Source organism: Polyodon spathula, chromosome 48, assembly GCF_017654505.1.
Source record: "Polyodon spathula isolate WHYD16114869_AA chromosome 48, ASM1765450v1, whole genome shotgun sequence".
NCBI classification, from domain to species: domain Eukaryota; kingdom Metazoa; phylum Chordata; class Actinopteri; order Acipenseriformes; family Polyodontidae; genus Polyodon; species Polyodon spathula.
Genome location: NC_054581.1, coordinates 1,312,889 through 1,339,767, shown reverse-complemented (window position 1 = coordinate 1,339,767; position 26,879 = coordinate 1,312,889). Strand labels below are relative to the sequence as shown.

The 26,879-nt window shown below is 47.1% G+C and overlaps 2 protein-coding genes across 4 annotated transcripts; both read right to left on the bottom strand.

Annotated features, from left to right (window-relative positions):
- Window positions 1–1,340: 1,340 nt before the first annotated feature.
- On the bottom strand, window positions 1,341–7,703 carry LOC121306476 (monocarboxylate transporter 13-like). The gene is made up of 7 exons (XM_041238197.1): window positions 6,686–7,703; window positions 4,422–4,654; window positions 3,616–3,759; window positions 3,032–3,288; window positions 2,202–2,528; window positions 1,874–1,985; window positions 1,341–1,627 (listed from the first exon to the last, which is right to left on the bottom strand). The coding sequence occupies exons 2-7, from the start codon at window positions 4,624–4,626 to the stop codon at window positions 1,341–1,343; spliced, it is 1,332 nt and encodes a 443-aa protein (XP_041094131.1). The 5' UTR covers window positions 4,627–4,654; window positions 6,686–7,703.
- A 2,199-nt stretch (window positions 7,704–9,902) lies between these two features.
- On the bottom strand, window positions 9,903–25,919 carry LOC121306494 (B-cell lymphoma 6 protein-like). 3 transcript variants are annotated; one of them, XM_041238228.1, is made up of 12 exons: window positions 25,650–25,919; window positions 19,272–19,362; window positions 18,066–18,296; window positions 17,508–17,729; window positions 17,070–17,318; window positions 16,174–16,408; window positions 15,653–15,888; window positions 15,100–15,227; window positions 14,260–14,451; window positions 13,822–13,952; window positions 13,448–13,585; window positions 9,903–12,846 (listed from the first exon to the last, which is right to left on the bottom strand). In XM_041238228.1, the coding sequence occupies exons 2-12, from the start codon at window positions 19,358–19,360 to the stop codon at window positions 12,706–12,708; spliced, it is 1,992 nt and encodes a 663-aa protein (XP_041094162.1). In that variant the 5' UTR covers window positions 19,361–19,362; window positions 25,650–25,919; the 3' UTR covers window positions 9,903–12,705. The 3 variants fall into 3 exon arrangements, with proteins under 3 accessions (XP_041094162.1, XP_041094161.1, XP_041094164.1); XM_041238227.1 differs by lacking the exon at window positions 25,650–25,919 and adding an exon at window positions 21,560–21,782; XM_041238230.1 differs by lacking the exon at window positions 25,650–25,919 and adding an exon at window positions 19,879–20,133.
- Between the last annotated feature and the right edge of the window lie 960 nt (window positions 25,920–26,879).

The following is a 26,879-nucleotide window of genomic DNA, read 5'->3' as shown; positions in this document are numbered from 1 at the left end:
CCAGACTGAGCCAATTCCCATTCAAATGACTTTTAAAATAAATAAATAAATAAATAAATTAAGCTGCAGTTACACCTTTTGACCAGGTGGTGGCACTGTGTGCTAAGGTAACATTGATCAAAAACAGCAGTTTACAGCAAAGCAAAAAAAAAAAAAAAAAAACCATCAGAAAATGTTATTTTGCCCCCTCTAGTTGTTTAAAAGTGTAAAAATAGGGGAACATGACGTTTGTATGAGTTTGCGTGTTTTCAGAGCCATGTGTGTGTCTTGCTTAAAAGATCAGTGATGCTGCTTGACCCCCAGAAATCAATGCTTTCAAATCCATTCTCTTACCTCTTGTTAGCTTTATTAATAGTGTTACTGTTACCCCTTTTAAAGGAGTGCAGGCCATCTTTCAAATCCATTCTCTTACCTCTTATTAGCTTGATAAACACTATCGCTGGTGCGGTCTTTAAATTAGTTTGATCTACTTACTGCACACATTTTTTGCATATTTGCATATTAAGCTGTTTTTTAAAAAAAGCTGATTTTTCAGATCAGCACTGCAGATTATAAAGCAAGACGCTGCTGTTTCCTGGTAGCCTAGTCTTGGGCTGTAGGTACAGCTTGTCTCAATTTCGGAGATCTGTTGGGGTCAGGCAATGTCACTGGCTAATGGTTATCAAGATGAGGCTCGGCCAGCTCCTCTATTTAGTTCAGTCCTTCTCCATGTGTGAGCCAAAATGCCTAGCGTGGTCTGCTGTAAAAGTTAATTGCAGCCCTGCTGTGAGTCTGCTGTATAGATCCTGTGTCTATTAGTGTCTTAATTGATTTGCTTTTTTTTGTTATGTTTTTTTTTTCCTTCTTCATCATAAAAAGATTTTTTTTAATAAACTAAGTAAATATTTTCCTTGTAGCCTGCGAAGCCCTTGTGTGTGATTTGCAATAAAAAAAAAACATGCAGAATTCCACGAGTGACTACAAGCTGCAAAAACGTACGTACGTGTGTTTGTGTGTGTGTGTGTGTATAGAAAAGTCATTCAGGAATAATTCTTAATGTTAAACTTCTCTCTGTTGAGGGTTAAGCAGGTTTCATGTTTATATACAGAAACAGACAGGCAGATACACACCTATACACAGACACACATTCCCACCTACACACAGACACACACACACACATCTACACACAGACAGAGACGCACAACCCCAGCTACACACACTTGTTTTTTTTCCATTCTTGCCTCTTCCAGACCCTGCAGCCCTCGTGCCTCAATGCAGAGGCCAGTGTGGAGCGCTATTTGGTCCCTGTTCTGTTCTGATTGGCTCACAGAGGTAGATGAGTCCATCAGCAGTTTGTGTCCTCAACCTGCATAGTACTGTGGTTCTGACCCAACCCGGCAAAGGTCAGTCTCACTCGGTCCGGTCAGCAGGGCTGCTTGGGTCTCCGTGGAGTTCTGGGGTTCTGGGTGGCTGCTGCTAGGGGGCCTGGTTCCGTTGGATATCGATTCAGACTCGGAGCGTTGGTTCTGAGGGCCCGAACAGGAGAAGAAGCGGGGCAGAGCGAACAGAACCAGAGTCCCGGCCAGGAGGAATGCCCCAGCGACCAGGAACGAGGCAGTGAAATCCCCAGTGAGGTCCTTGAGCCAGCCTGAGGAGAGACACAGCATTCACACACAGTACTGTGAGTTCTACAAGAGACACAGCATTAAATTAATAACAGTGTAATCCAGAATTTGATCACACAGAAATAAAAAAAAAGAAAAATGTGGTTTTAATTGTAAAATTTTAAAAACTAAAAAGATATAAAATCTAGCTTGTAGAAATAGAACAATTAAAAAAAAAAAAGTTGAACAAAAGCTCTGGACACACACCCAAAGCCCCCCCACCCCCTCACCTGACAGCGGGGACCCCAACAGCCCCCCCACGCTCTCGATCATCTGCAGCCAGAGCCAGTAGACGTCGATGTGGTTTTTAATTGGTAAAATTTTTAACGGGGTGGAAGGGTGCTATAGAAACTCTAGCGTTGCTTTTACCAACCAAAAAAAAAATGGTGTGACCACAGTACCCGAGTTATCGTCCCCAGGAAGACGAATGCCACCACCTCATGGGGTCCGCTCCAGTCCTCGGCCCATACTCGGTGGCTCCAACGCAGCACCCGCTATAGGTCAGTACCCTCCGCCCGAAAGGACACGGGAGGTCGCAGGTGCCTCGGCCTACACTACGTCGGTGGAGTGGGACGCGTATGGACTGTGGGCCGGCCTGCTCCGGGGCACAGAGCCCCAGGATGTGAGGCCAGCCAATCTCTGACTGCCCCGTCGACCACCGGACTCATGAGTCCGGTCAAGAGACATGACGAGGGCAGCCTGGTACTCGGAGAAGCCCTTCTGCTGGATATGGGCCACCATGTGGATGTATGGGATAAAGTAGCCGGCGTTGAAGAGGGTGACAGCGGCTGTGTAGGTAAGGAAGGGCCAGTGTTTGAGCAAGGAGAGGTCGAACAGGGACCACAGCCTGGAGAGGAGCGGGGAGGAGGAGGAGGAGCTGGAGTTCTGGGAACACAATGGACAAGAAAGACTTACAAAGCTTTGCATCAGATCAGGGCTTCTCAAAAGCAGAGTTTTCTGGTTTTCGTTCCAATTGAGCGCTCAGTTGCTCAACCCTTAACTGAAATAATTATTTGCTTAACCGTTTAGAGCTGGGAAAAAGTTAAGAGTTTGTTAGTTTAGTAACTGAGAGCTAATTGAAAACCAGAAGCCCAATATTAGACATAGACTCTGCAGCAGTCACATCAGCACTGGAAAAAAAGTGAATCAAAACTTAATGTCAAATAAAGTCTGTTTCCCTGAACAACTGTGCTGGCCCTTATTTTTCTCTCTCTCTAACCCCCCGCCCCTGCCCCCTGCCCCCCTCCTCTCTCTCTCTCTCTCTCCTCTCTCTCTCTCTCTCTCTCCTCTCTCTCTCTCTCTCTCTCTCTCTCTCTCTCTCTCTCCTCTCCTCCTCTCTCCTCTCCCCCCCCCCCTCTCTCTCTACCTGTGGGCTGGTTGTGATCTACCTGCGGGCTGGTTGTGATGCTCTGGTCCTGCAGCAGCCTCAGGGGTTGGAGCAGAGCCCCGCACACCACGAGGTTCAGGGTCAGCCCCCCCAGGATGAGCAGGGCCCCCCGCCAGGCGTAGTGATCCACCAGGAACTGGAAGAGCGGCGAGAAGGCAAAGGAGGCCACGCCCACCCCCATGGCCAGAGTGCGTCGCTGGTGGAAATAGCGCGTTACCATGGCAACGGAGGGGGTGAAGACCAGCGCCCAGCCCAGACCTGAGAGAGAGAGAGAGAGATGGCTGATCCATTGCTTTTCTATGAATGATTTATTTAAACCAGAGGTCATGCTGACCTCGTTCTCTGGCTGTACAGTGTGAATCTGCAGTAAAACATGTTCTCTAAACCTGCTTTTCTGCCTGGCAATTCCCTTGCTTTGGTTTTATAATCCAGAAAGTACAACAAAAACAAGTTCCCTGGATCATGACACGAAGGATTCTTCCTTTACTGTTGTTCGAGGTCTAACAGCGTGCAGAAACTCTGACACGCTTTTCAGTGCAGCCCCTGTGAAGTGGGGAGTGCTACGCAGGTGTGAGGGTCTCTCACCTGAGATGAGCCCGATGGACAGGTACAGGTGAGTCAGGCTGCTGGCCAGAGAGCCCAGGATCATCCCCAAACTGGCCAGGACTCCACCCACCATTACCACCGACCGTGCCCCCCACGCACTGCTGAGCGCACTCGCGAGCGGACCTGAGGAGAGGAGAGGGGGATCAGAGACACGAAGAACCAGGGAGAGAGGTGAGGAGAGGGGGATCAGAGACACGAATAACCAGGGAGAGAGGAGAGGAGAGGGGGATCAGAGACCCGAAGAACCAGGGAGAGGGGGATCAGAGACACGAAGAACCAGGGAGAGAGGAGAGGAGAGGGGGATCAGAGACACGAATAACCAGGGAGGAGAGGAGAGGAGAGGACACGAATAACCAGGGAGAGAGGAGAGGAGAGGGAGATCAGAGACACGAATAACCAGGGAGAGAGGAGAGGAGAGGGTGATCAGAGACACGAATAACCAGGGAGAGAGGAGAGGAGAGGAGAGGGAGATCAGAGACACGAATAACCAGGGAGGAGAGGAGAGGGGGATCAGAGACACGAATAACCAGGGAGAGAGAGGAGAGGGGGATCAGAGACACGAATAACCAGGGAGAGAGGAGAGGAGGATCGAAGACATAAATAACCAGGGAGAGAGGAGAGAAGAGGGGGATCAGAGACACGAATAACCAGGGAGGAGAGGAGAGGAGGATCAAAGACACGAATAACCAGGGAGAGAGTAGAGGAGGATCAAAGACATAAATAACCAGGGAGAGAGGAGAGAAGAGGGGGATCAGAGACCCGAAGAACCAGGGAGAGTGGCTGACTTGCAAACTGCTGCACTGCGACCCCGATGGAAGTTATCCAGGACACAGCTACGGCCGGCTCCTCGAAGTATTCCACGAACTCCACGAAGAACACGCCGAAGGAGCGGATCAGCCCGAACACCAGCGCTGACTCCAGGAAGAGAGAGAACACGATGACCCAGCCCCAGCCCCCGTCCGGGGGGGAAGAGTACCGTGGCACCGCCATGCAGCCCTGCGGCACAGCACAGCACAAGCTGGGGTCAATATACCAGAGGAACGAGGGAGGAGAGAGACAGAGAGAGAGAGAGAGAGAGAGAGAGCTCAGAGTTCACCAGCACAGCTCTATGAAGCTAGCAATCTTTGGCAATACCTGGAACTGGAACTGCAACTTAAGAGAATAAACCACTACCCAGCCTTGGGTGGGGGGGGGATCCACCCCCTCCAGCTCTGCGCTGGACTTGCCTGACCTCAGCACCACGTTACTGGATCCTCAGCTGATGCGCTACCCTTGCACTGCTAATCTGTCACTGTAGAGATAACTCGCTGTGATCCAAACTTGCTGCATCCCAGTTCTCATTGTATTCTAGCAGTGTTGTAGCAATTCACATGCTCCATAAAGTGGGTGTAAGTTTCACCCACCTGTCCCTTTCATTAGGAGCAGGAACCTGGCCAGGTTAAAACTCAAATTCCCATAGTTCCTTGCTATCACCCTCTGTTCATCCTCTCTCCCCATTGGCTCATTCAGATATCCACTCCTCCAATCTCAGAGCTCCCTGGAAGCCAGTACATTTTACAAATAAGTAAAAGCATATTACTTAATTACAGTGTAACTTTAACTCTATTTTAGATAAATACATAACAAAAAAGAACAAAGTACAAGATTTTAACATGATCCACTGGCAATATTGTACCAAAACTCTACATTTTTAAACTACAACATCTCAAAACGCTGGCTTCTGTATCCCAAACAGTATTGCAAACACGAAAACAGTTTCGATCTTTTAATGTTATACCACTAATCTAATTGCATTATCAACCCGCGGCTCCTTTAACACTTCCCGCGGCTGGCGTTTTTTGAAGTAGCCCAAATACCGCGGGTAAAACCGCGGACCCGGCAACTCTGATAACAGCAAACAATGCTACCGGTAAAAAAAAACAATAAAAATAAAAAAAATTACATTGCAATCAATGAACCATTCAGAACGCCTTTTGTGGAGTGAAGAAATGGCGACACCTGCTGGATTAGAGGACAACAGCAGGCACGCCGGCACAGCAGAATACTGCGAGTGACCGCGCATGAGATAAATACGGTATTGAGCTCCACTGGAAATCCAAAACAGTCCCTTACAAACTTAAAAGTAATTCGTCTTTGAAACAAAAGGATTTTTTTTTTTTTTTTTTGCCAACGACAAGTTTACCAAATACTAACTGTAACGTTTTGTCCACTAGATTGTGCCAAAGACTAAGCACTGTGAAGTCACCGAACAGCACAATGAAAGAGATCCAGTTACCATGCTATTATGGTTTGGGTCATATTATTGAGCTGGTGCAGTGTCAAACAAATTGAAACAGCATTGAATTTATCAAACATTTTCAGTGTTGGGTTTGTTATGTGTGTCTTTTTAAACTGCACATTTCAGACCCATTTAGGGAAGGAGTAAAAGTGCCCTACAGAATCTCGAATCTCGCAGTCTGAGGGGGTTGAAGGGTGCAGGACAGCGCAGGACGCCTCAGCATTGCCATATAAAGAAACAGAGGACTTTCCTGCGCGGAGAAAAACAGGATTGAGAAGGCGCTCCTGAGGGAGCTTTCCAGATAAGGCAAGACCACCCAGTCCAGGACATCCTGTGCAGGGCATTCTGGGAGGAGAGCACTTCCTGTCCGCGCAGGATGCAGATGTGAGCGGGAGCGAGGTTACCAGGACGACAGCCAGCGCTGTAATTCAGCCCCTGAGCAAACTGGACCACAACAGACAAAAATAAAGGGTGCCAGCCACGTAAAGATGTGAGGTCTACAAAAGTGGTTTCAGCCCCACCCCTGTAAAAATTGTTGTTTTCTTTTTAAAATATGCTTTACCACTCATCGAAGACATTTTGAACTTCAAGTAATCTGACCTAAATGATTCAAATTACATTTCAAATCAATGAAAGAAAAAATAAAAACAGCTGCAGCAGCCCGACCAAACCGAACCCACCCCCACCCAAAAAAAAACAATCTCTCGGTAAAATGTAAACTGCAAAGTAACTATTTGTAACTGTAACTGCTTTTTCAAAGTAAACACTTACTGTAACTACTACCAGTTTTGTACAAGTTCCTTGTAAACGACAGCACTGGTTACGCTGGCCTGCCTGTTTACTGCCAGGTTGTATCCTCTACCAGGAAATGACACGCTGGGAGGGGAGTTGCGCGCGCCGCGGATTCGGGCCCTGGCAGAAGCAGGTGTCCGGAGCTACATTGTTCTTCGGCCACACCTCGGACAGGATGCTGACTCACTGCAGGCGGACTGGACCGTTTAATGAGAGAGGAAGGAAGGGCTGTAAACAACACGATTCAGTACAAGCATTACTTCAATCCTGTGTAGCGGGGGAGTTCACTTGTTAGTTCCCTGAAGTTCAAGGATTTATCGAATACATGCAAAGCGTAGCAGTGACACAGTATTGGATTGGTGCCGCTATAAACAAAATTGGCTAAACTCAGACTGGGGTTTATCACTGCAGAATCACTAATGGTGTTTGATTAACACTGCAGGCTTCTCTAAATCTGCTTTTCCCTGGTTTTGAGCTGCTTAGAGCCTGTCACAGCCTTCCTCTTTCATTCAAATCATGTGACAGTTTGATTTCTTAGCTGCACGACGGTCACGTGATCAGGGCTGTATCTTGGCTGTACAAAAACTCTGCTGGCCTCGGTACCATAGACTAGATTATACACCACAGACCATATGCTGGACAGCATATACCATAGACTATAGACCAGAAAACAGACCCTGTGCACTGAATAGCATAGACTAAACCCCACTTTTTTTTAAATACTTTTTAAACGTATATGGCTAGCTGGGGGTTGTGTAGGAAGCCCTGCATTGGCTTTGGAGCTTCTGCGGTGCTCAGGGAGATTAACCTGCAGTGCTGGTCTTTGTCTTCCAGGGGGCAGTAGCTCACTGTGTCCCATAGTAAAACCATAAAGTGTAATAAAGCCTTGTGAAAGCACGGTGAAGAAGAGATGAGCATTGCAGAGCACAGAGAGGGATGGGAAAGCATAGGGAAGCATTGTAAAGCACAGAGAGGGATGGGAAAGCATAGGGAAGCATTGCAAAGCACAGAGAGGGATGGGAAAGCATAGGGAAGCATTGGTAAAGCATAGGGAAGCATTGCAAAGCACAGAGAGGGATGGGAAAGCATAGGGAAGCATTGTAAAGCACAGAGAGGGATGGGGAAGCATAGGGAAGCATTGCAAAGCACAGAGAGGTATGGTAAAGCATAGGGAAGCATTGTAAAGCACAGAGAGGTCTGGTAAAGCATAGGGAAGCATTGTAAAGCACAGAGAGGTCTGGTAAAGCATAGGGAAGCATTGTAAAGCACAGAGAGGTCTGGTAAAGCATAGGGAAGCATTGTAAAACACAGAGAGGTCTGGTAAAGCATATTAATAAACATGACGAACCAGGGTAAACTGTGTTAAACACGTAACATAACACACAGGGATCCTTTGCTGTACAGATTTACAGGGTGGGTGCAGTCTCTCTATTAGGTGTTAATGCATAAACACAGTGATGTTCCTTTCCTGCACAGCAAACAGAAGCCCATTACAGATCACACTTCCTCTGCCGCTGAAGCTGTGGAAATCCCCACTGATCACGAGCGGAAATATGTGATGGAAACAAATCTAAACACGGAGCAGCTGTACTCAACAAAACAAAGACCAGGCTAGACAACGCTTCACAGAACTGGGGCTCTGATCAAGAGTACACTGATGAAGGCTCTAGAGCCCAAACGCTGGTCTGCTTGACTCGGTTTAGTTTCAGTAACACTGATGAAGGCTCTAGAGCCCAAACGCTGGTCTGCTTGACTCGGTTTAGTTTCAGTAACACTGATGAAGGCACTAGAGCCCAAACGCTGGTCTGCTTGACTCGGTTTAGTTTCAGTAACACTGATGAAGGCACTAGAGCCCAAACGCCGCTCTGCTTGACTCAGTTTGCTTGACTCAGTTTCAGTAACACTGATGAAGGCACTAGAGCCCAAACGCTGGTCTCTCAGTTTAGTTTCAGTAACTGATGAAGGCACTGACACTGATGAAGTTTAAACGCTGGTCTGCTTGACTCAGTTTAGTTTCAGTAACACTGATGAAGGCTCTAGAGCCCAAACGCTGGTCTGCTTGACTCGGTTTAGTTTCAGTAACACTGATGAAGGCACTAGAGCCCAAACGCTGCTCTGCTTGACTCAGTTTAGTTTCAGTAACACTGATGAAGGCACTAGAGCCCAAACGCTGGTCTGCTTGACTCAGTTTAGTTTCAGTAACACTGATGAAGGCACTAGAGCCCAAACGCTGGTCTGCTTGACTCAGTTTAGTTTCATGCTCTGCTTGACTCAGTTTAGTTTCAGTAACACTGATGAAGGCACTAGAGCCCAAACGCTGCTCTGCTTGACTCAGTTTAGTTTCAGTAACACTGATGAAGGCACTAGAGCCCAAACGCTTCTGCTTGACTCAGTTTAGTTTCAATAACACTGATGAAGACACTAGAGCCCAAACGCTGCTCTGCTTGACTCAGTTTAGTTTCAGTAACACTGATGAAGGCACTAGAGTCCAAACGCTGGTCTGCTTGACTCAGTTTAGTTTCAGTAACACTGATGAAGGCACTAGAGCCCAAACGCTGCTCTGCTTGACTCAGTTTAGTTTCAGTAACACTGATGAAGGCACTAGAGCCCAAACGCTGGTCTGCTTGACTCAGTTTAGTTTCAATAACACTGATGAAGGCACTAGAGCCCAAACGCTGGTCTGCTTGACTCAGTTTAGTTTCAGTAACACTGATGAAGGCACTAGAGCCCAAATAACAATATCGACTAGTGTAATATAGCCATATAGACTAGTGTAATATAACAATATAGACTAGTGTAATATAGCAATATAGACTAGTGTAATATAACAATATAGACTAGTGTAATATAGCAATATAGACTAGTGTAATATAACAATATAGACTAGTGTAATATAGCATAGCTATATAGACTAGTGTAATATAACAATATAGACTAGTGTAATATAGCAATATAGACTAGTGTAATATAACAATATAGACAAGTGTAATATAACAATATAGACTAGTGTAATATAGCAATATAGACTGGTGTAATATAACAATATAGACTAGTGTAATATAACAATATAGACTAGTGTAATATAGCCATATAGACTTGTGTAATATGCCAATGTCTTTAGAGAAGCAGTGTATTGCCAGTAATACAAAACTTGTCCACTAGATGGCGTGAAAGCAAAAAAATATACTCACAAATGTTGAGAAGATATCAGAGCTTTATTGAACAAGCAGACAAAGGGGACAGTAACAGACAACAAAGCCAGCTTTGCAAATAACCCGGACATTACAATACAATCGAAATAAAGGGAACGTCGCTGCCATGGAAACGACATCGTTTATCACTTCGATCAAACGTGCTGTGCAAAACAACACCACACTGAATTTGGTCAACATTGCAGAGATGTGATTTGGGTTAAAATGAAGAATGATTGCCTCACACAGCCATTCTACACTGGGAGTAACATTGTTCCTATGCATGGGAACCACTTAAAAATTAAAATATATTTTTTTTACAAAACAGACAACTCCTGCACAGGCGCTCCGCTTCTGTCTAAGCCCCAGTAACGCTGAGGAACTGGGAACCAGCAGACACCAGTTTGGAATCAGAGAGACTGGCAAAAGAAGGAATCGCTTTGTTTAAGTTCCAAAACTAGAAGCGATCGCTGTATGAAACAAATCAACACAAGGCGCTTCCAAAATACACAAATACACCACTAACACCCCCCTATATGAAAAGCTGGGGGTGTCTAACAAAATAATGGCATATAATTGACCTGTTATACAGCTGTTGTGTAAGCATCTGGTGGTGCTTGGTTAAAGAAATCTATTTGCAAGCCCCGTTTTCAGATAATGTTGCACTTCCTGTCATGAACCAATCAGCTGCTTCCCCTACTGACTGACACGCTTCCAGCCAGTAACCTGACCCAGGAAACACTGCTGAGGCAATAAGGAACAAAAAAAACGTAGAACTTTCTCTAAACCAGTCCATTAGCAGACATTTCAAATCTATCTTTGTCGCAACAGGTGTTATAGCATACATACACAAATTTGGTTTTTCTTAGCAGATATCTTTGGCCAGCAAAATAATTTAATTAAATTTTTTTCAATACTCTGTTATATAGATACTGCAGTTAACTGCTCTCAAAGCATCAACAGCGTCTTATAATATTTAAAGAGGAGGCAATGAGTTACTCACAGCTCCCTGTCATTCTGCTTCAAGACTGATAAGACATGATATAAACATTATAACATTACATACAAATATACTGTTTACAGCAGTGCTGTTAATTACTAAACTGTGTTCAGTGCAATAGACTGTCTGCTACAATGCAGCTCCATTGCAATCAATGCAATAGCCCTGACCTAGGCACATCGGTCACCTGTGCTTTTTAAAAGGTGAACAGTGCAGCGTTCAAGCTAGCAATAACATTTTATAAGTAACTTGAACTCTGTGACTTTTTAGGAGCTGAGAACAATTTAAAAGGTCTAATTAAGCTAATGATCAGCTCAATTAAGAGTCTATCGTCTTCGACTGTGTAGAAATGAGAGCAATGTGTGACCTCTCGGAGGTATTACTAGGAGTTCGGTCTACAAATATGATGGAAATTTGTATCAGAATTCTTGTTTAAGTGTCACAGAATATTTCTTCCCTCAGGCACCAATATTCAGGGATGTTGGTTCCCCTTCTGAATATTTGTACCCCTTTATTTTTTGTAACAAAAGTCACCGGTTTTTGCGTGCAAGTATATATCCATGCACTTTCAACTAAAACCTTAATTTAAGACCTCTTTCCCTACCCCTAACCCTAACCCTACCCCTGCCCCATCCAGTCCCCTCTGACAGGTCCAGTCTCACCTACAATAATCCATGAGAACAGTCTGCAAACACAGCTCCCATTCACCAGAACCTGCAGAACTAACATCGCAATAGGAGAATTAATTAACATGCATGCAGGGGGGAACAGAAGTTCGCTGGTGGGAACCAATATTCGGGGGGACCGATATTCGTTTACACCAGGTTATTTGGCTAGCCTTGTTCGAGGGATAGTGAGACTCTATGCCGCAGGTTGTGTGTCCCTGTCTAAATCTTTACAGATGGATCCAGACACTCTATTTAGATGAGGTCTGCACTGCTATTTGTTAAGCAAGCAACATGTGTTTTGCGAGGGCTCTATTTAAGCCCATTGGGCTGTTCCAGTGTGGGGGGCGGGGTTAAGGGCTGGGTATGGGGTTGACTCCGCCTGCGGAGTGTGATGTCACGCCCCATCGACCCCTCCCCCTCGCTCCTTGCTAAAAATATCTCAAAATCATCCCACTATCCAAAACCCAGCTATTAAAAATACCTGTACTAAAAATATCTATTTTTCATATCTACACAACTAAATAATCTTTTTTTTTTTTTTTTTCCAAGCAAATTCAAAAACATGAATCCCGTTGATTCTGTTTTGCATTCCAAATGCATTCTTCGGCTTTTCCTCAGCATTCACTTTGGATTCCTCCAGAGCTGCTGAACAGTCAACCGTGCGAAATTCAGAAACACTCAAAGAGACTCTGTAAATTCAGTGACAAAGTCTTATGCTGGAATAAACTGAAATAAACTCTGGACAAACGTTTTGCACCCCCTTATAGAGTGAACACATTTAGCTTCGTGATGCCGAAACGAAACCTGCGGAATACTATTCAACATACTCAATTACACGTTAGTTCTTAGTTTACTAATTGAAACAGGCGACATTTCGAAAATCTAACATGAAATACTATGATGGCTTCCGGCAGACTTGTTTGCGAGATCGCTTTGTAGTTTCGTTTGATTGTATGATGTTAAATAAAAGATCGAAATTGTGTTCACATAGTTGTTTTTTTTTTTTAAATTATGTCTCGATCCTAAAATTCCAGGGGATGCAAAACCTTAGGCCGGAGCTGACGTGGGCCCAGTCTTTGGGTCGGCTCTCCATGCTGCGGAGCCAATCTGACGGGGTGCGTGGGCGCAGAGGAAGGGGGTCTAGCAGGAGCTGACGGGCGCTCTATAGGGGTCCGACAGAACCTTGTACCGGATCTTGGTGTTGGTGACCGCTCCGTGCTTCTGTCTCAAGTGCAGTCTTAGCTGACTCTTGTGTCTGAAGTGAAGGTCGCACTTCTCGCACTGCGGAACAGGAGAGGGAAGAGAGGAGTGAGGAGCAGAGCTGGGGTCAGCCGCCACGGGCACCGTGCGCTGTAGGTGAATCGCGTTTGTAATTGTAATGATGCCACATCACCCCACTTGTGCCCGTGATCACTGCTTGGGTATTTATAATAAACAGGGTTAATGTGGGTACATTTTAAAGGGTACGTTAGGGCTGTTTTATTGTATTGTGTTACGTGTTCCCATGTGTTACTACAACTGTTTACGTAAGGTGTGTGTTTTTTTTTGTTTTTTTTTACATTTTGACCACTTTTTGAAACTTTTAAATTGCATTCCCTCACTCAAGATGGCTTCCCATGTAACCATATTGGACCTTTCAGAACTACATTTCCCATCGTCCCCCTGCTCACCGGTACACACATCTCAGTTCCATATGTGAGCAGGAGGATGATGGGAAATGTAGTTCTGAGGAGGCCCACGCGGTACCCTTTCAGGGTAACTGTAGCCAGAATTGCAAGCACTGCAGGGTGAGTGCAACTGGAACTTGCAATGGAACACAACGGCAGCGCTGCTCTGCGTCTCGGGCGCTCACACGGCCGTGTTAAGCGTGTTTGGCACTCACGTGGTACGGCTTCTCCCCCGTGTGGATGCGCACGTGGCTCTTGAGCGTCTGCAGGTGTCGGAATCGGGTGCCGCACGTCTCACACGGGTACGGCTTCTCTCCGGTGTGGATGAGAACGTGAGCACGCAGGTGAGCCACCTGAGAGAGAGAGAGAGAGAGAGAGAGAGAGAGAGAGAGAGAGAGAGAGCGAGAGAGAGAGAGAGAGCAGTTATACACAGAGAGGACACCAGGGAGCAGAAACTAAACACCCCCTCATCAGAACCGCCCTCGATCCACACTCCTGCCTACAGAGCCCACTCTGTTTACCTTGTTCGAAGGCCTCCCTGCACGTCCTCCCCCCAGCCCCTTCCCTGCAGTGCTCTGGTGCCCCCTACCTGTACGAAGCGTGCCCCGCAGGCCTCGCAGGGGTAGGGCTTTTCTCCAGAGTGGATTCGGCAGTGAGTCTTGAGGTTGGCGGGACGGTTGAACTGCGCCCCACACACGCTGCAGCGATAGGGCTTCTCACCTGAGAGAGGGGGGTGTGAGAGATTGAAACGACATCTCCGATACAATAAGATACACCCTACACAAGACGGGTCAACGCATTATAGACCGCGCAAATGACGACTGAGCTCAGGAACAGCTTTAAAATGATTTTTTACTTTATTTTTGGTTAAATGTCACTTTTATTACCCCCGCCCCTGGTCGTGAAATGGTTTAGTCCCGAAATATCAATGTCGGACTCAGGTGCTGTGTCGTGGTGCAGCCGTGGTCAGTACCGGAATTCTGGCAAATACTTCACTGTGATTGGCTGATTTATGATTTGTAATTACCTCTGCGGGCGGGCTTGTTGCTGGTCAGGTTGCCGCGGTAACGGTACTCCGAGCAGCAGCTGTCACACTTGACGGTTTGGCTGGGATCGTGGTCGCAGTCTCCGTCGCCGCGGCGACGCAGGAAGTGGTGCTGCTGGACTTCCTCCTTGGTGAGGTGGCGCTGACACAGCGAGCAGGTATAGGCTCCTCCCACTGGGCGGGGCACGAGAGAAAGTTTAATTTTCTTTTTTTTTTTATAGGCTGTGTTAAAGTGAGGGTTATCTAACACTGGTTGGATATTCGCTCCAGACCCATGTAAAGGGCACCTACTATTGTCAATAATGCAAAAGGATTCATGGCTCGCTAGATGGGACTTGTTGAATCAACCCCTTATAAAAGTTTCCCATTGTAATTTTGCCATAGTAACTAAAACCATAGTTTACCATGGTTTAAATATGCTTTACCAGACTTCTCTGTGCTTTACAATGCTTCCCTATGCTTTACCAGACCTCTCTGTGCTTTACAATGCTTCCCTATGCTTTACCAGACCTCTCTGTGCTTTACAATGCTTCCCTATGCTTTACCAGACCTCTCTGTGCTTTGCAATGCTTCCCTGTGCTTTACCAGACCTCTCTGTGCTTTACAATGCTTCCCTATGCTTTACCAGACCTCTCTGTGCTTTACATTGCTTCCCTATGTTTTACCAGACCTCTCTGTGCTTTACAATGCTTCCCTATGCTTTACCAGACCTCTCTGTGCTTTACAATGCTTCCCTATGCTTTACCAGACCTCTCTGTGCTTTACAATATTTAAATTGAGGGACTGAACTGAAGGAAGTGACCTCAGAAGGATGCTGGTTACCTGCAGCGCAGTCTAGAACAGGAGAGGGGAATTGTGGGAGGTCTTCACCGGGATGCGTGACCAGGATGTGATGACAGAGTTCAGAGACCTGCTGAAAACTCTGCTGACAGACCTGACAGTGAAAGCACCTGAGAGAGAGAGAGAGAGAGAGAGAGAGAGAGAGAGAGAGAGAGAGAGAGAGAGAGAGAGAGAGAGAGAGACTCACATCAACCAGGGAGGCAGAGTTGTTCTAGTGGAGCTGAGGAGGGACTGGGAGAGAGGGAAGCAGTGTGGCTCTAGTGGAGCTGAGGAGGGACTGGAAGGGAGGGAAGCAGTGTGGCTCTAGTGGAGCTGAGGAGGGACTGGGAGGGAGGGAAGCAGTGTGGCTCTAGTGGAGCTGAGGAGGGACTGGGAGGGAGGGAAGCAGTGTGGCTCTAGTGGAGCTGAGGAGGGACTGGGAGGGAGGGAAGCAGTGTGGCTCTAGTGGAGCTGAGGAGGGACTGGCGGGGAGGGAGGGAAGCAGTGTGGCTTTAGTGGTTTTTTGTACTTCACAAATGCCAGTTGGTCCACTCACCTGTTCGATTGGCCCCTCTCTGCCTCATGCTCCGCCTCCTGGGCGGGGCTGGCAGGGGAGCCCCTCCTGTCCATGTCAGTGGGGGTGTGGTTGCAGGGTTCTGGCCCCTCCTCCAGCCCCTCCCCTTCCTCTCCTTTTATGGAAGCTCTTCTGCACAGCGGGTTCAGGACAATGTATTTGTACTTCTTCCAATTGCAAGCCTTAGGGTCTCGATTCAGACTGGGCTCAGTGACAGTCTATCCAAGGGGAAGCAAGGAGGGTTTAACATATTAATACTGCTGCACTATACAGCTAACCCTGCTCACTGTGACTGGACTATACAGCTAACCCTGCTCACAATGACTGTATCACCTAGAATTATGTATGTAATTCAATATGTTAACATAACATTATTTAGCAGGTTTCATTCGACATTATGAAGCAGGATTAGTTAATTCTATAGTGGGGGTGCAACACTTTTGGCCAGAGCTGTATATATTATTATTTGTTTCTACACAGTTACAGAAGGCTGTCGGACTCACAGTGCTTGTGGGGTCGTGGGGCGGCTGGTTCCCGCAGCCGCTGGCCTCCGAGGGGGAGTTGGGGTGACAGCTGGAGCGGGAGGGGCTGTCTGGGGTAGGGAGGGGGGACACAGCGCGCTGCCTTGCCATCGAAAGCTGCCCCTGGCCCTTCTCATCCACCTCCATCTTCACCCCATCCTGAGCTGCTCCCGGTGGGTCAGCCTCCAAATCTAGCCCCAGGCTACAGAATCCGAAGCTGGGGGGGGGGGAGAGGAGGTGAGTGAGTCACAAAAGAGACGCTGGACAGATTATTAACAGCGATGAAGTTAACTCAGCAAGGCACTAGAGCCCAAACGCTGGTCTGCTTGACTCAGTTTAGTTTCAGTAACACTGATGAAGGCACTAGAGCCCAAACGCTGGTCTGCTTGACTCAGTTTAGTTTCAGTAACACTGATGAAGGCACTAGAGCCCAAACGCTGCTCTGCTTGACTCAGTTTAGTTTCAGTAACACTGATGAAGGCACTAGAGCCCAAACGCTGCTCTGCTTGACTCAGTTTAGTTTCAGTAACACTGATGAAGGCACTAGAGCCCAAACGCTGCTCTGCTTGACTCAGTTTAGTTTCAATAACACTGATGAAGGCACTAGAACCCAAACGCTGGTCTGCTTGACTCAGTTTAGTTTCAGTAACACTGATGAAGGCACTAGAGCCCAAACGCTGCTCTGCTTGACTCAGTTTAGTTTCAGTAACACTGATGAAGGCACTAGAGCCCAAACGCTGGGCTGCTTGACTCAGTTTAGTTTCAGTAACACTGAAGAAGGCTGTAGAGCCCAAACGCTGCTCTGCTTGACTCAGTTTAGTTTCAAGAACGCTGATGAAGTCTCTATTCCATCAGTCATCTCCCTGAGCCCTTCTCACCTGGTCATTTCTCCCTGCGATCTGTGGGAGTCCTGGACAGCGCCCCCGTGTGGTATGGAGACAGCCGTGCGTGCTACCGGAGCGCGGAGCACATTGACAGGTACAGCTCCAGCACTGCCAGGCTGCGGGGTGAGAGCAGGGATCAGGGGGAGCACTCCTCCGCTCAGCAGGACTGCAGGGGGCGGTAGAGAGACCCCAGCAGAGGGGAAATCCACGCCTGGTCCGGGGTGAAAGGTTGCTCGCTCCCCACTGCAGAAAACAAAATCTGGACATCAGTTGCTATCTGCATGTGTTCAAAGCGGTTCTCATTGCCACTATAAAGCAAATCCAACATATAATAATATACTTAGGGCGATGCAAAACTTTTTTTTGTCCGTAGCTGTAGTTGTAATGCAGGTGCTAGACAACATGCAGGCTCTGTTTGTGCAGGAGGCGTACCTGCCCTGGATGAAGGAGCGGCAGGCGTCTGCGACATGCTCCATCTGGAGGTAGGTGGCGGCAGCGAGCACCCCGCCCACGCTGCGCGGGGACAGGGGCAGGCGGGACGAGTACATGAAGTCCAGCAGCAGGGACACCCCCTCGGGGTCCAGGGGCTCCGGCAAAGAGAGGACACCCAGGGCCCCGGGGCCACAGCGAGAGAACAGGGAGTAGAAGAAGCCACTAGGGGGAGGCGGAGAGAGAGGGAGTCAGGGGCACACAGGATAGCCGCAGCAACTTTAAGTATTGTGTATTAACAAAGCACAACATACTAAATTCAAAATGGCTGGCTGGGCTGGTGCAGTGATTCTGGGCTGGCTGGTTCAATGATATTCTGGGCTGGCTGGTACAGTGGTTCTGGGCTGACTGGTACAGTGATTCTGGGCTGGCTGGTACAGTGATTCTGGGCTGACTGGTACAGTGATTCTGGGCTGGCTGGTACAGTGATTCTGGGCAGGCTCTGTACCTGCAGGTGATGAGCTCGGCCCGGTGAGCGCGCAGTCTCGCCAGGCTCTGTACCTGCAGGCGATGAGCACGGCCCGGTGGGCGCGCAGTCTCGCTCCCCGCACCAGCAGCGTGGCGTCGGTCAGGATCTCGCGGAGTCGCAATTCGTTCAGGTTCCTAAGCACGGCGCTCGAGTGTCGGGTGAACTCCTTCACGTATCCCTCTGCCGGCACTATGCTCGCGCTGACATGGAACTCCTTCCCGTATCCCTCCGCCCCTGCAGGGCAGGACGAACCCATGACGAATCTGAGAGAGAGAGAGAGAGAGAGAGAGAGAGAGAGAGAGAGAGAGAGAGAGAGAGAGAGAGAGAGAGAGAGAGAGAGAGAGAGAGAGAGCAGAGAGAGAGACAGAGAGAGAGCGAGAGAGAGAGATATCGAGAGAAAGACAGAGAGATAGTGAGAGAGAGACAGAGAGAGAGAGAGAGCAGAGAGAGAGAGATGGTTAGTAGCTAGAAATATTCCTCTGTGTCGTTTCAAATGCATGGTCATATTCATTCCTACAGCAGAATTTGTAAAGACAAAAAGATGCACAGGAAAGCAATGCCTGAAATAAAAGCTTATTTTAAACTGAAAATGAACCGGAACTATAACAATTCTCAATGGTGGTGTTTTAAGTAAAAAAAAAAAAAAATAATAATAATAATATATATAAAATCATAAAATTCACTGAGAAACGTTTCAACTAGAAGTCTTTCTCTTCATGGATGATGTTGACAAAGGCAAGGCTGTCAAATTGTCACTGAATTGAAATTGAAAGAAAGACATAGGGAAGCATTGTAAAGCACAGAGAGGTCTGGTAAAGCACAGGGAAGCATTGTAAAGCACAGAGAGGTCTGGTAAAGCATAGGGAAGCATTGTAAAGCACAGAGAGGACTGGTAAAGCACAGGGAAGCATTGTAAAGCACAGAGAGGTCTGGTAAAGCACAGGGAAGCATTGTAAAGCACAGAGAGGTCTGGTAAAGCATAGGGAAGCATTGTAAAGCACAGAGAGGTCTGGTAAAGCATAGGGAAGCATTGTAAAGCACTGAGAGGTCTGGTAAAGCATAGGAAAGCATGGTAAAGCACAGAGAGGTGTGGTAAAGCATGGCACTGCATGGCAGACTGTGGGAACAGCATGTGTTGTATACAGTTCAGGACGAGTACCGGGGGGTTTCTCAGGCTATGAAAGGGCGGGAGGCAATGAATGGCGGCTCAGCCCTCAGACAGGAAGTCGCTCTCTCACCTAGAGTTGTGGTTCCTTCCTGTGATGACAGCGCTGGAGTAGGCGGGGCTACCAACACATCCGTGAGACAAGGCCAGCTCACAATCCATACCTTCATAGCGACCAAAAGACAGTGAGAGACAGTCCAGGAGTCTTCAAAATACCTCTTCTGTGTTATTATTATTATTATTATTATTATTATTATTATTTATTATTATTATTATTAATAATAATAACCATGAGAGACAGTCCAGAGTCTTCGCCAACGGTAGAAACAAAATTGAGGTCAAACTGATTGCATCATTGCAGTCAGAAATGTGCCAGTGTGAATACCCAGCCTTGCTAACGAGGTAATTTTCATAACGAAGGTGTTCCATGCCACCCACCAAGAGTCTCTTACTGCAGCGCCCTTAAATATCAAGGGCAGATAGCAGCAATACATACATACATAGATTTGGAAACGATAACTCGCAAACACAGAAAAGAAATATTGACTCTTCAGAAACATGCCATGCAAAACTGACAGCCTTGTTTGTGGAAATTGAGCAGATCGAATGCCACGTGCAGGCGAGACGGGTAGAGCGTTCTGTGTAAGAATACAGAATCGCCTGTCAGATAAGAAACGAACCAAGAGTTCAACGCAAAGATGAACGACCTCCACTTTGCTTTAGAATCAATTCAGCGACAATGTGCAATACAGGCGAATCTCAATGGACCAGCAGACTCGGCACCACGATGCCTGTGGGTTTAAACAGAAAGCCGCGGCAGTTTGATAAATCGTTAACTAGGCAGCAAATCACAAACACATTAACACATTTCAATAGAAGCGAGTGTGGTTACCACGGCATCAAAAGCCTAGCAGTACCTCCTCTGGTTTTACTTGTTTTCAGCTCTTAAATGGTTGTAGAGTTCAAGTTACTTATAAAATGTTACAGCTAGCTTGAAATCTGCAGCTGTTTAAGAGCTGAAAGCAAGTAAAAAGGCCTAATTAAGCAAACAATCAGTTCAATGAAGAATCTAGTTCAGTAACTGAGAGCTCGGTTTGAAATGAAAACCAGCAGACGCAGGGGGTCCCCAGGACCGGGTTTGAGAAGCCCTGTTCTACAGGATTAAAACAGTGAATTATTTAGGGCATTTATGAATGAGAGGAAGCAGTTCAGCCCGTCAGCGCTGGTCCGGTTCCGAGCAGCTGATTGATCTCAGAACTTTGTCAATTCGGGTCTTAAAGGATCCCAGTGATTCAGCATCAGCAACATGACTAGGGAACCCATTCCATCCCCTCACCACTCTCTGTGTGAAGAAGAGTCTCCTTCAACAACATGACTAGGGAACCCATTCCATCCCCTCACCACTCTCTGTGTGAAGAAGAGTCTCCTTCAGCAACATGACTAGGGAACCCATTCCATCCCCTCACCACTCTCTGTGTGAAGAAGAGTCTCCTTCAACAACATGACTAGGCAACCCATTCCACCCCCTCACCACTCTCTGTGTGAAGAAGAGTCTCCTTCAACAACATGACTAGGTAACCCATTCCATCCCCTCACCACTCTCTGTGTGAAGAAGAGTCTCCTTCAGCAACATGACTAGGTAACCCATTCCATCCCCTCACCACTCTCTGTGTGAAGAAGAGTCTCCTTCAGCAACATGACTAGGTAACCCATTCCATCCCCTCACCACTCTCTGTGTGAAGAAGAGTCTCCTTCAGCAACATGACTAGGCAACCCATTCCACCCCCTCACCACTCTCTGTGTGAAGAAGAGTCTCCTTCAACAACATGACTAGGTAACCCATTCCATCCCCTCACCACTCTCTGTGTGAAGAAGAGTCTCCTTCAGCAACATGACTAGGTAACCCATTCCATCCCCTCCCCACTCTCTGTGTGAAGAAGAGTCTCCTTCAGCAACATGACTAGGTAACCCATTCCATCCCCTCACCACTCTCTGTGTGAAGAAGAGTCTCCTTCAGCAACATGACTAGGTAACCCATTCCATCCCCTCACCACTCTCTGTGTGAAGAAGGGTCTCCTTCCCTCTGTCCTGAGTCTACCTCCACTTTCTAGCTGTGTCCTCTGGTCCTGGTTTCTGTGCTGCACTGTACCCTACTAGTTCAGGTTATGTCTGTCAACTTATTTTAAAATTTTAACAACGTCAATCAAGATTAGATTTTCTTTGTTCCAGGCTAAATACATTCAGTTCTCTCATTCAGAACTGATAACTCCTTTAGACAGGGTACTAGTTGTATTCCAAAAACAATGTCTGAATTTAATAAATAAATAAACAGATCAATAAATAAATTATAAACTCACTTACCCTGACCTGCAGGGATGACAATTTAATTTTTTTTTTTTTTCAATTTTTTTTTTCCAGGATGGAGCGAACCAGCGCTTAGGAATATTATTCCCACGGACTGTGGGATCGAGTGCCTGCCTCGACCGTCCGTCCCTCTGCCTTCTCCCCGCTCCCCGGCCAGGGAGGGACCCTTTATAACGTCGCACGGGAAGAGCGAGACGGTTCCAGAACGCTGGCTTCCTGTTTCGGGCCCCTGTAGGGACAGGAAGCAGCCAGGAACGCCAGGGGAAACGGCCTGTATTTTTAGTAATGGCAGGAAAGCGTTCGTGTTTTTCTTTCGAAAAATATCCCGGCGCTTCGCTCACGCCAGGAAATAAACCCGGCCAAGAAAAATCAGGGATCTGAAAACAGAACGCAAGCCAAGAGTCTGAACACCTGACCTGACAGCAGGACACAGAATCCCTTCCAACCAAGGCATTGGCACTGTATCACACTGAGGATTTTCCATGGCAGTGCAGCTAGACAGTGGCACTGCAAGGATTCTGTATTATACCAAGGGGCAATGGTAGCACAAGTATAGAGAAGCACCAATGGGGCACCATTGGTAGAATGGAACCAGAGTATGCTATACCCTTCCCAAATGATCTGTAACGGGAACACATTGTTATAGATCACAAGTGGAAATAACCAATGCGTCGTCATCATCAATAACCATTTACTGAATCATTACATCTTCCCATCAGTGAAGTCTGATATTATTATTAATATTGCAATGATCAGGAGCCAGGAGTTTGAGCAGGGTTACAAACTCACACTAGCCCTGCTGCTGCTGCACCCAGTCCTGGGGCTCAGAGCTCCCCTCAATGAAGTCTGTTATTATTATTAATATTGAAATGATCCCTCAATGAAGTCTGTTATTATTATTAATATTGCAATGATCAGGAGCCAGGAGTTTGAGCAGGGTTACAAACTCACACTAGCCCTGCTGCTGCTGCACCCAGTCCTGGGGTTCAGAGCTCCCCTCAATGAAGTCTAGTTATTATTAATATTGCAATGATCAGGAGCCAGGAGTTTGAGCAGGGTTACAAACTCACACTAGCCCTGCTGCTGCTGCACCCAGTCCTGGGGTTCAGAGCTCCCCTCAATGAAGTCTGTTATTATTATTAATATTGCAATGATCAGGAGCCAGGAGTTTGAGCAGGGTTACAAACTCACACTAGCCCTGCTGCTGCTGCACCCAGTCCTGGGGTTCAGAGCTCCCCTCAATGAAGTCTGTTATTATTATTAATATTGCAATGATCAGGAGCCAGGAGTTTGAGCAGGGTTACAAACTCACACTAGCCCTGCTGCTGCTGCACCCAGTCCTGGGGTTCAGAGCTCCCCTCAATGAAGTCTATTATTATTAATATTGAAATGATCAGGAGCCAGGAGTTTGAGCAGGGTTACAAACTCACACTAGCCCTGCTGCTGCTGCTGCACCCAGTCCTGGGGTTCAGAGCTCCCCTCAATGAAGTCTGTTATTATTATTAATATTGAAATGATCAGGAGCCAGGAGTTTGAGCAGGGTTACAAACTCACACTAGCCCTGCTGCTGCTGCTGCTCCACCCAGTCCTGGGGTTCATAACTGCCCTGGTTCAGGTGCCAGGAGTTTGAATTAACAAATCACATTTCTCAGTCTGCAGGGCAACTAATAAGAGTTGCTCATGCAGCTAGAAGGGAGGAACGCTTTATTTAACATCCTGGCTCCAGATCATTTTCCGAACCGGAAATTGTGACCCCCCCCCCCCCCCCCAAGATACAAGACTATGAGAGGTATTCGTGCTGTGATGAGAAGTGTGGTCAGTTCAGATTGACCAGAGGCCGGATTGCTTTGGTACCTGGTCAGTGATGACCCTCAATAGCTGTGATCCCCTGGACTGGGTGCAGCAGAACGAGTGTAGGTTTCGGATGCCGGGCAGCGTGGTCGCTGTGTGAGCAAACAGGAAGCCTGTGTCTGCACAGCGGAGCGGTGTTTTGAAGCAGCCCTGCCAACTCCTTATTGATTCCCGGGCTTTGTGATGGAGCAGCAACACCGGGAAGCCAGCAGGAAGGAAGAGGGGTCTCTGTTCGGCTTTTATTTGCGTGTCACTGAGTCAGGGCTAGACGTCACATAGGGAGGGAGGGATAGGGTTCTGAAAGCAGACGAAGAACACACAGAAAAGTCTGGGAGGGAGGGAAACAGTGTGGCTCTAGTGGTTAGAACTGAGGAGGGACTGGGAGGGAGGGAAGCAGTGTGGCTCTAGTGGTTAGAGCTGAGGAGGGACTGGGAGGGAGGGAAGCAGTGTGGATCTAGTGGAGCTGAGGAGGGACTGGGAGGGAGGGAAGCAGCGTGGCTCTAGTGGAGCTGAGGAGGGACTGGGAGGGAGGGAAGCAGTGTGGCTCTAGTGGAGCTGAGGAGGGACTGGGAGGGAGGGAAGCAGTGTGGCTCTAGTGGAGCTGAGGAGGGACTGGAGAGGGAAGCAGTGTGGCTCTAGTGGAGCTGAGGAGGGACTGGGAGGGAGGGAAGCAGTGTGGCTCTAGTGGAGCTGAGGAGGGACTGGGAGGGAGGGAAGCAGTGTGGCTCTAGTGGAGCTGAGGAGGGACTGGGAGGGAGGGAAGCAGTGTGGCTCTAGTGGAGCTGAGGAGGGACTGGGAGGGAGGGAGGCAGTGTGGCTCTAGTGGAGCTGAGGAGGGACTGGGAGGGAGGGAGGCAGTGTGGCTCTAGTGGAGCTGAGGAGGGACTGGGAGGGAGGGAAGCAGTGTGGCTCTAGCGGAGCTGAGGAGGGACTGGGAGGGAGGGAAGCAGTGTGGCTCTAGTGGTTAGAGCTGAGGAGGTACAGAAAGAAAGAAAGAAAGAAAGAAAGCGCTGGGTGGAACTTTGCTCAATGGCTAATGAACAGATACTGGACTGCTGTGTACATTTATCTCTATGCAAATGCCAGTCTTTGATAAGGCTATGTGGAACTGGCCTCCTTGGCAGACACCCAGAAAAGCATTTATAGGAGCCAATGCAAATTAGGACAGGCACTTTCCCAAACCAGCCTGAAAGCATCCCAGACAGGGGGAGGAAGGGACAGAGCAGGAGAGGGGGAGAGAGAGAGAGAGAGAGAGAGGGAGAAAGAGAAGAGTAGAAAAAGTGACAGAGTGGAGGTAGAGAAGTAGAGAGAGAGAGAGAGAGAGAGAGAGAGAGAGAGAGAGAGAGAGAGAGAGAGAGAGAGAGAGAGAAACAGGGAAGGAGAAAGCATTGTTTCAAAGAGAAGAGGAAGAGACAGAAAAAGGAAGACTTCCCCATTCATACTGAGCAGCTAAACGTGGCCAAGGCTGAATTCATATAGAAAGGTTGAGAGATCGATCGATATACACGGAGACAAGTATTCATTCATTTCCTCTTAAAAAAAATAATTTAAAAAAGGAGCCTACTTCTGTATTTTTACCTTATTCTGTGGATAGAGACAGACAAAGTGCGCACTATGCAATCTAACGTAAAACAAAGGCGCCGCTGACAGACCCACAGGAGCGACGGGGCTGTAGAGCTTCGTTCTCAGCACGTCTTGGATTTGAAAGTTTTTGAAGCGGCCAAAACTAATTTCATATGGTTGATCATAATAGTACCCTTAATAAAAACACGAATAACCTAATAATAATAATAATAATAATAATAATAATAATAATAATAATAATAAACGAGATCCGGTTGAATAATTATAATAGTAGTATGACTTTTTTACAAATGCTACGTTACCTATCGGTAATCCATTACAAAAAAGACACTTTCTGTAATAGTACAGTTTACAGGCAAATAATTATCTTGACAGGATATTAATTATAATTCATATTTTAGGTTCCTTATATCGCTTCATAAGTAGAAAGCACGTACAGTGCATCATATTTAAAATGACAAGATTTCGCATTAATAAATGAAATACATTGTAACAAGCAAATAAACAGTCAACTTATACATTTCTATAATGATATTACGCATATATACAAGTAATACAGCTGTAAAATAACATAAAATGTAGCTGTTAGCAGTCCTTGCTTGCAGACAGCAGTGCGCTCAGGAGGTTTTGCACACACACAAGAGATAGTCACCTGACAGTGCGCCGGACTTTCCTAGAAACAGCTCCGTCCGCGGCGTTCAAGGAAACAAAATTCCGTGAAGCCTGGCACCCAATTCTGGGAAGCCAGGCGGTGGCTTGGACCATCAACACAAGCTGGGAGGAAGACAGCCAAACCCGGGCTGGGGGGGACGGGGGGGCGCGTTTAGACACCGGTGCTGCTGGTGCGCGCAAGAAGAACACAGGCGCGTCTGGGAACCCATACCCAACGTTGCGTTTGTTTTTTTAGGTGGGGGGTCCAATATGAAATCTACCCCCCCTTTAGTTTGGTTTGATCGGTCATATGAAAGTCACATGTTTTATGTAAATACGATGACAGATCCGTTTCTGAGAAATCTCTGCCCGGGGGAGGGGGACGGGGACGGGGGGAGGGAGTGTCTTCTGCTTATGCAATGGCTTGTATTCTGTCTGCCTCGCTTTCTTTCATGTTGAAGTCGCTGGCCTGGTGAAGCAGGTTTCACTGTTAGCAGGGTGCGGGAGTTTGCTTCAGGGAAAACTCGGTTGTTGTCTTTTACGTTTCAGCATATAGTTTCCATGAATACCGTGCAAACCTAACATGCTGAAATGGGAAATTGCAGTCTCTTCTTTCAGACACACCTTAAACGCATTCATAATACTGTTACTGTGTGTTGTACCGTTTTGGGTGCTCCCCTCCAGTCCAGGGCAGGCTATGGGCAAGTTCTCAAGCTATAGCCAAGTTCTCAAGCTATAGCCACAGATGGTACAGTGTCTATTTCCACAGCTCTACTCTTTCCAAGGCATCAATGAGAATGTGTAACAGCATGTCAAACCATGGGAGAACATGCAAACTCCACACAGACAGACCCCTAGCCTTCAAAGCTAATTAGGCTGAACTCTGAATCAATAACACTGTGTAACACAATTTATGTTCCTGGGTAGTAAGTGTTATTTCCTAATTGCTTATGCCTCAAAAGTATAGAAAATGGCTATTATTCCCCACAAACTTTGCTTTTGTGACCAGGACAGTGATATTTCAAAATATCACTATTTCCAATGGGAAAACGAGCAAATGTGTGTCTTTTCGTTCACATAAAGTCAGAAAAAAAACAACAACATATGAATCCAAATTAACATGTATTTATACTAAAGTAATACAAAAATGACCACAAAAGATTTAGAAGTGAGTAGTTTTTCGAGATTTACGATTATACTGTAAACACGCGTGAAATCTTTCAGGTCTAAG

Coding starts and splice junctions, on each gene's coding strand:
- LOC121306476 (XM_041238197.1), bottom strand. CDS start 4,626: ATGGCGGTGCCACGGTACTCTTCCCCCCCGGACGGGGGCTGGGGCTGG. Junction 2,529..3,031: donor GCATCACAACCAGCCCGCAG/GTAGATCACAAC, acceptor TTGTGTTCCCAG/AACTCCAGCTCCTCCTCCTC. Junction 1,628..1,873: donor GTTGGGGTCCCCGCTGTCAG/GTGAGGGGGTGG, acceptor GTCTCTCCTCAG/GCTGGCTCAAGGACCTCACT.
- LOC121306494 (XM_041238228.1), bottom strand. CDS start 19,360: ATGGATTGTGAGCTGGCCTTGTCTCACGGATGTGTTGGTAGCCCCGCC. Junction 18,297..19,271: donor GGAAGGAACCACAACTCTAG/GTGAGAGAGCGA, acceptor TCTCTCTCTCAG/ATTCGTCATGGGTTCGTCCT. Junction 12,847..13,447: donor CGGGGGAGAAGCCGTACCAC/GTGAGTGCCAAA, acceptor CCTGTTCCGCAG/TGCGAGAAGTGCGACCTTCA.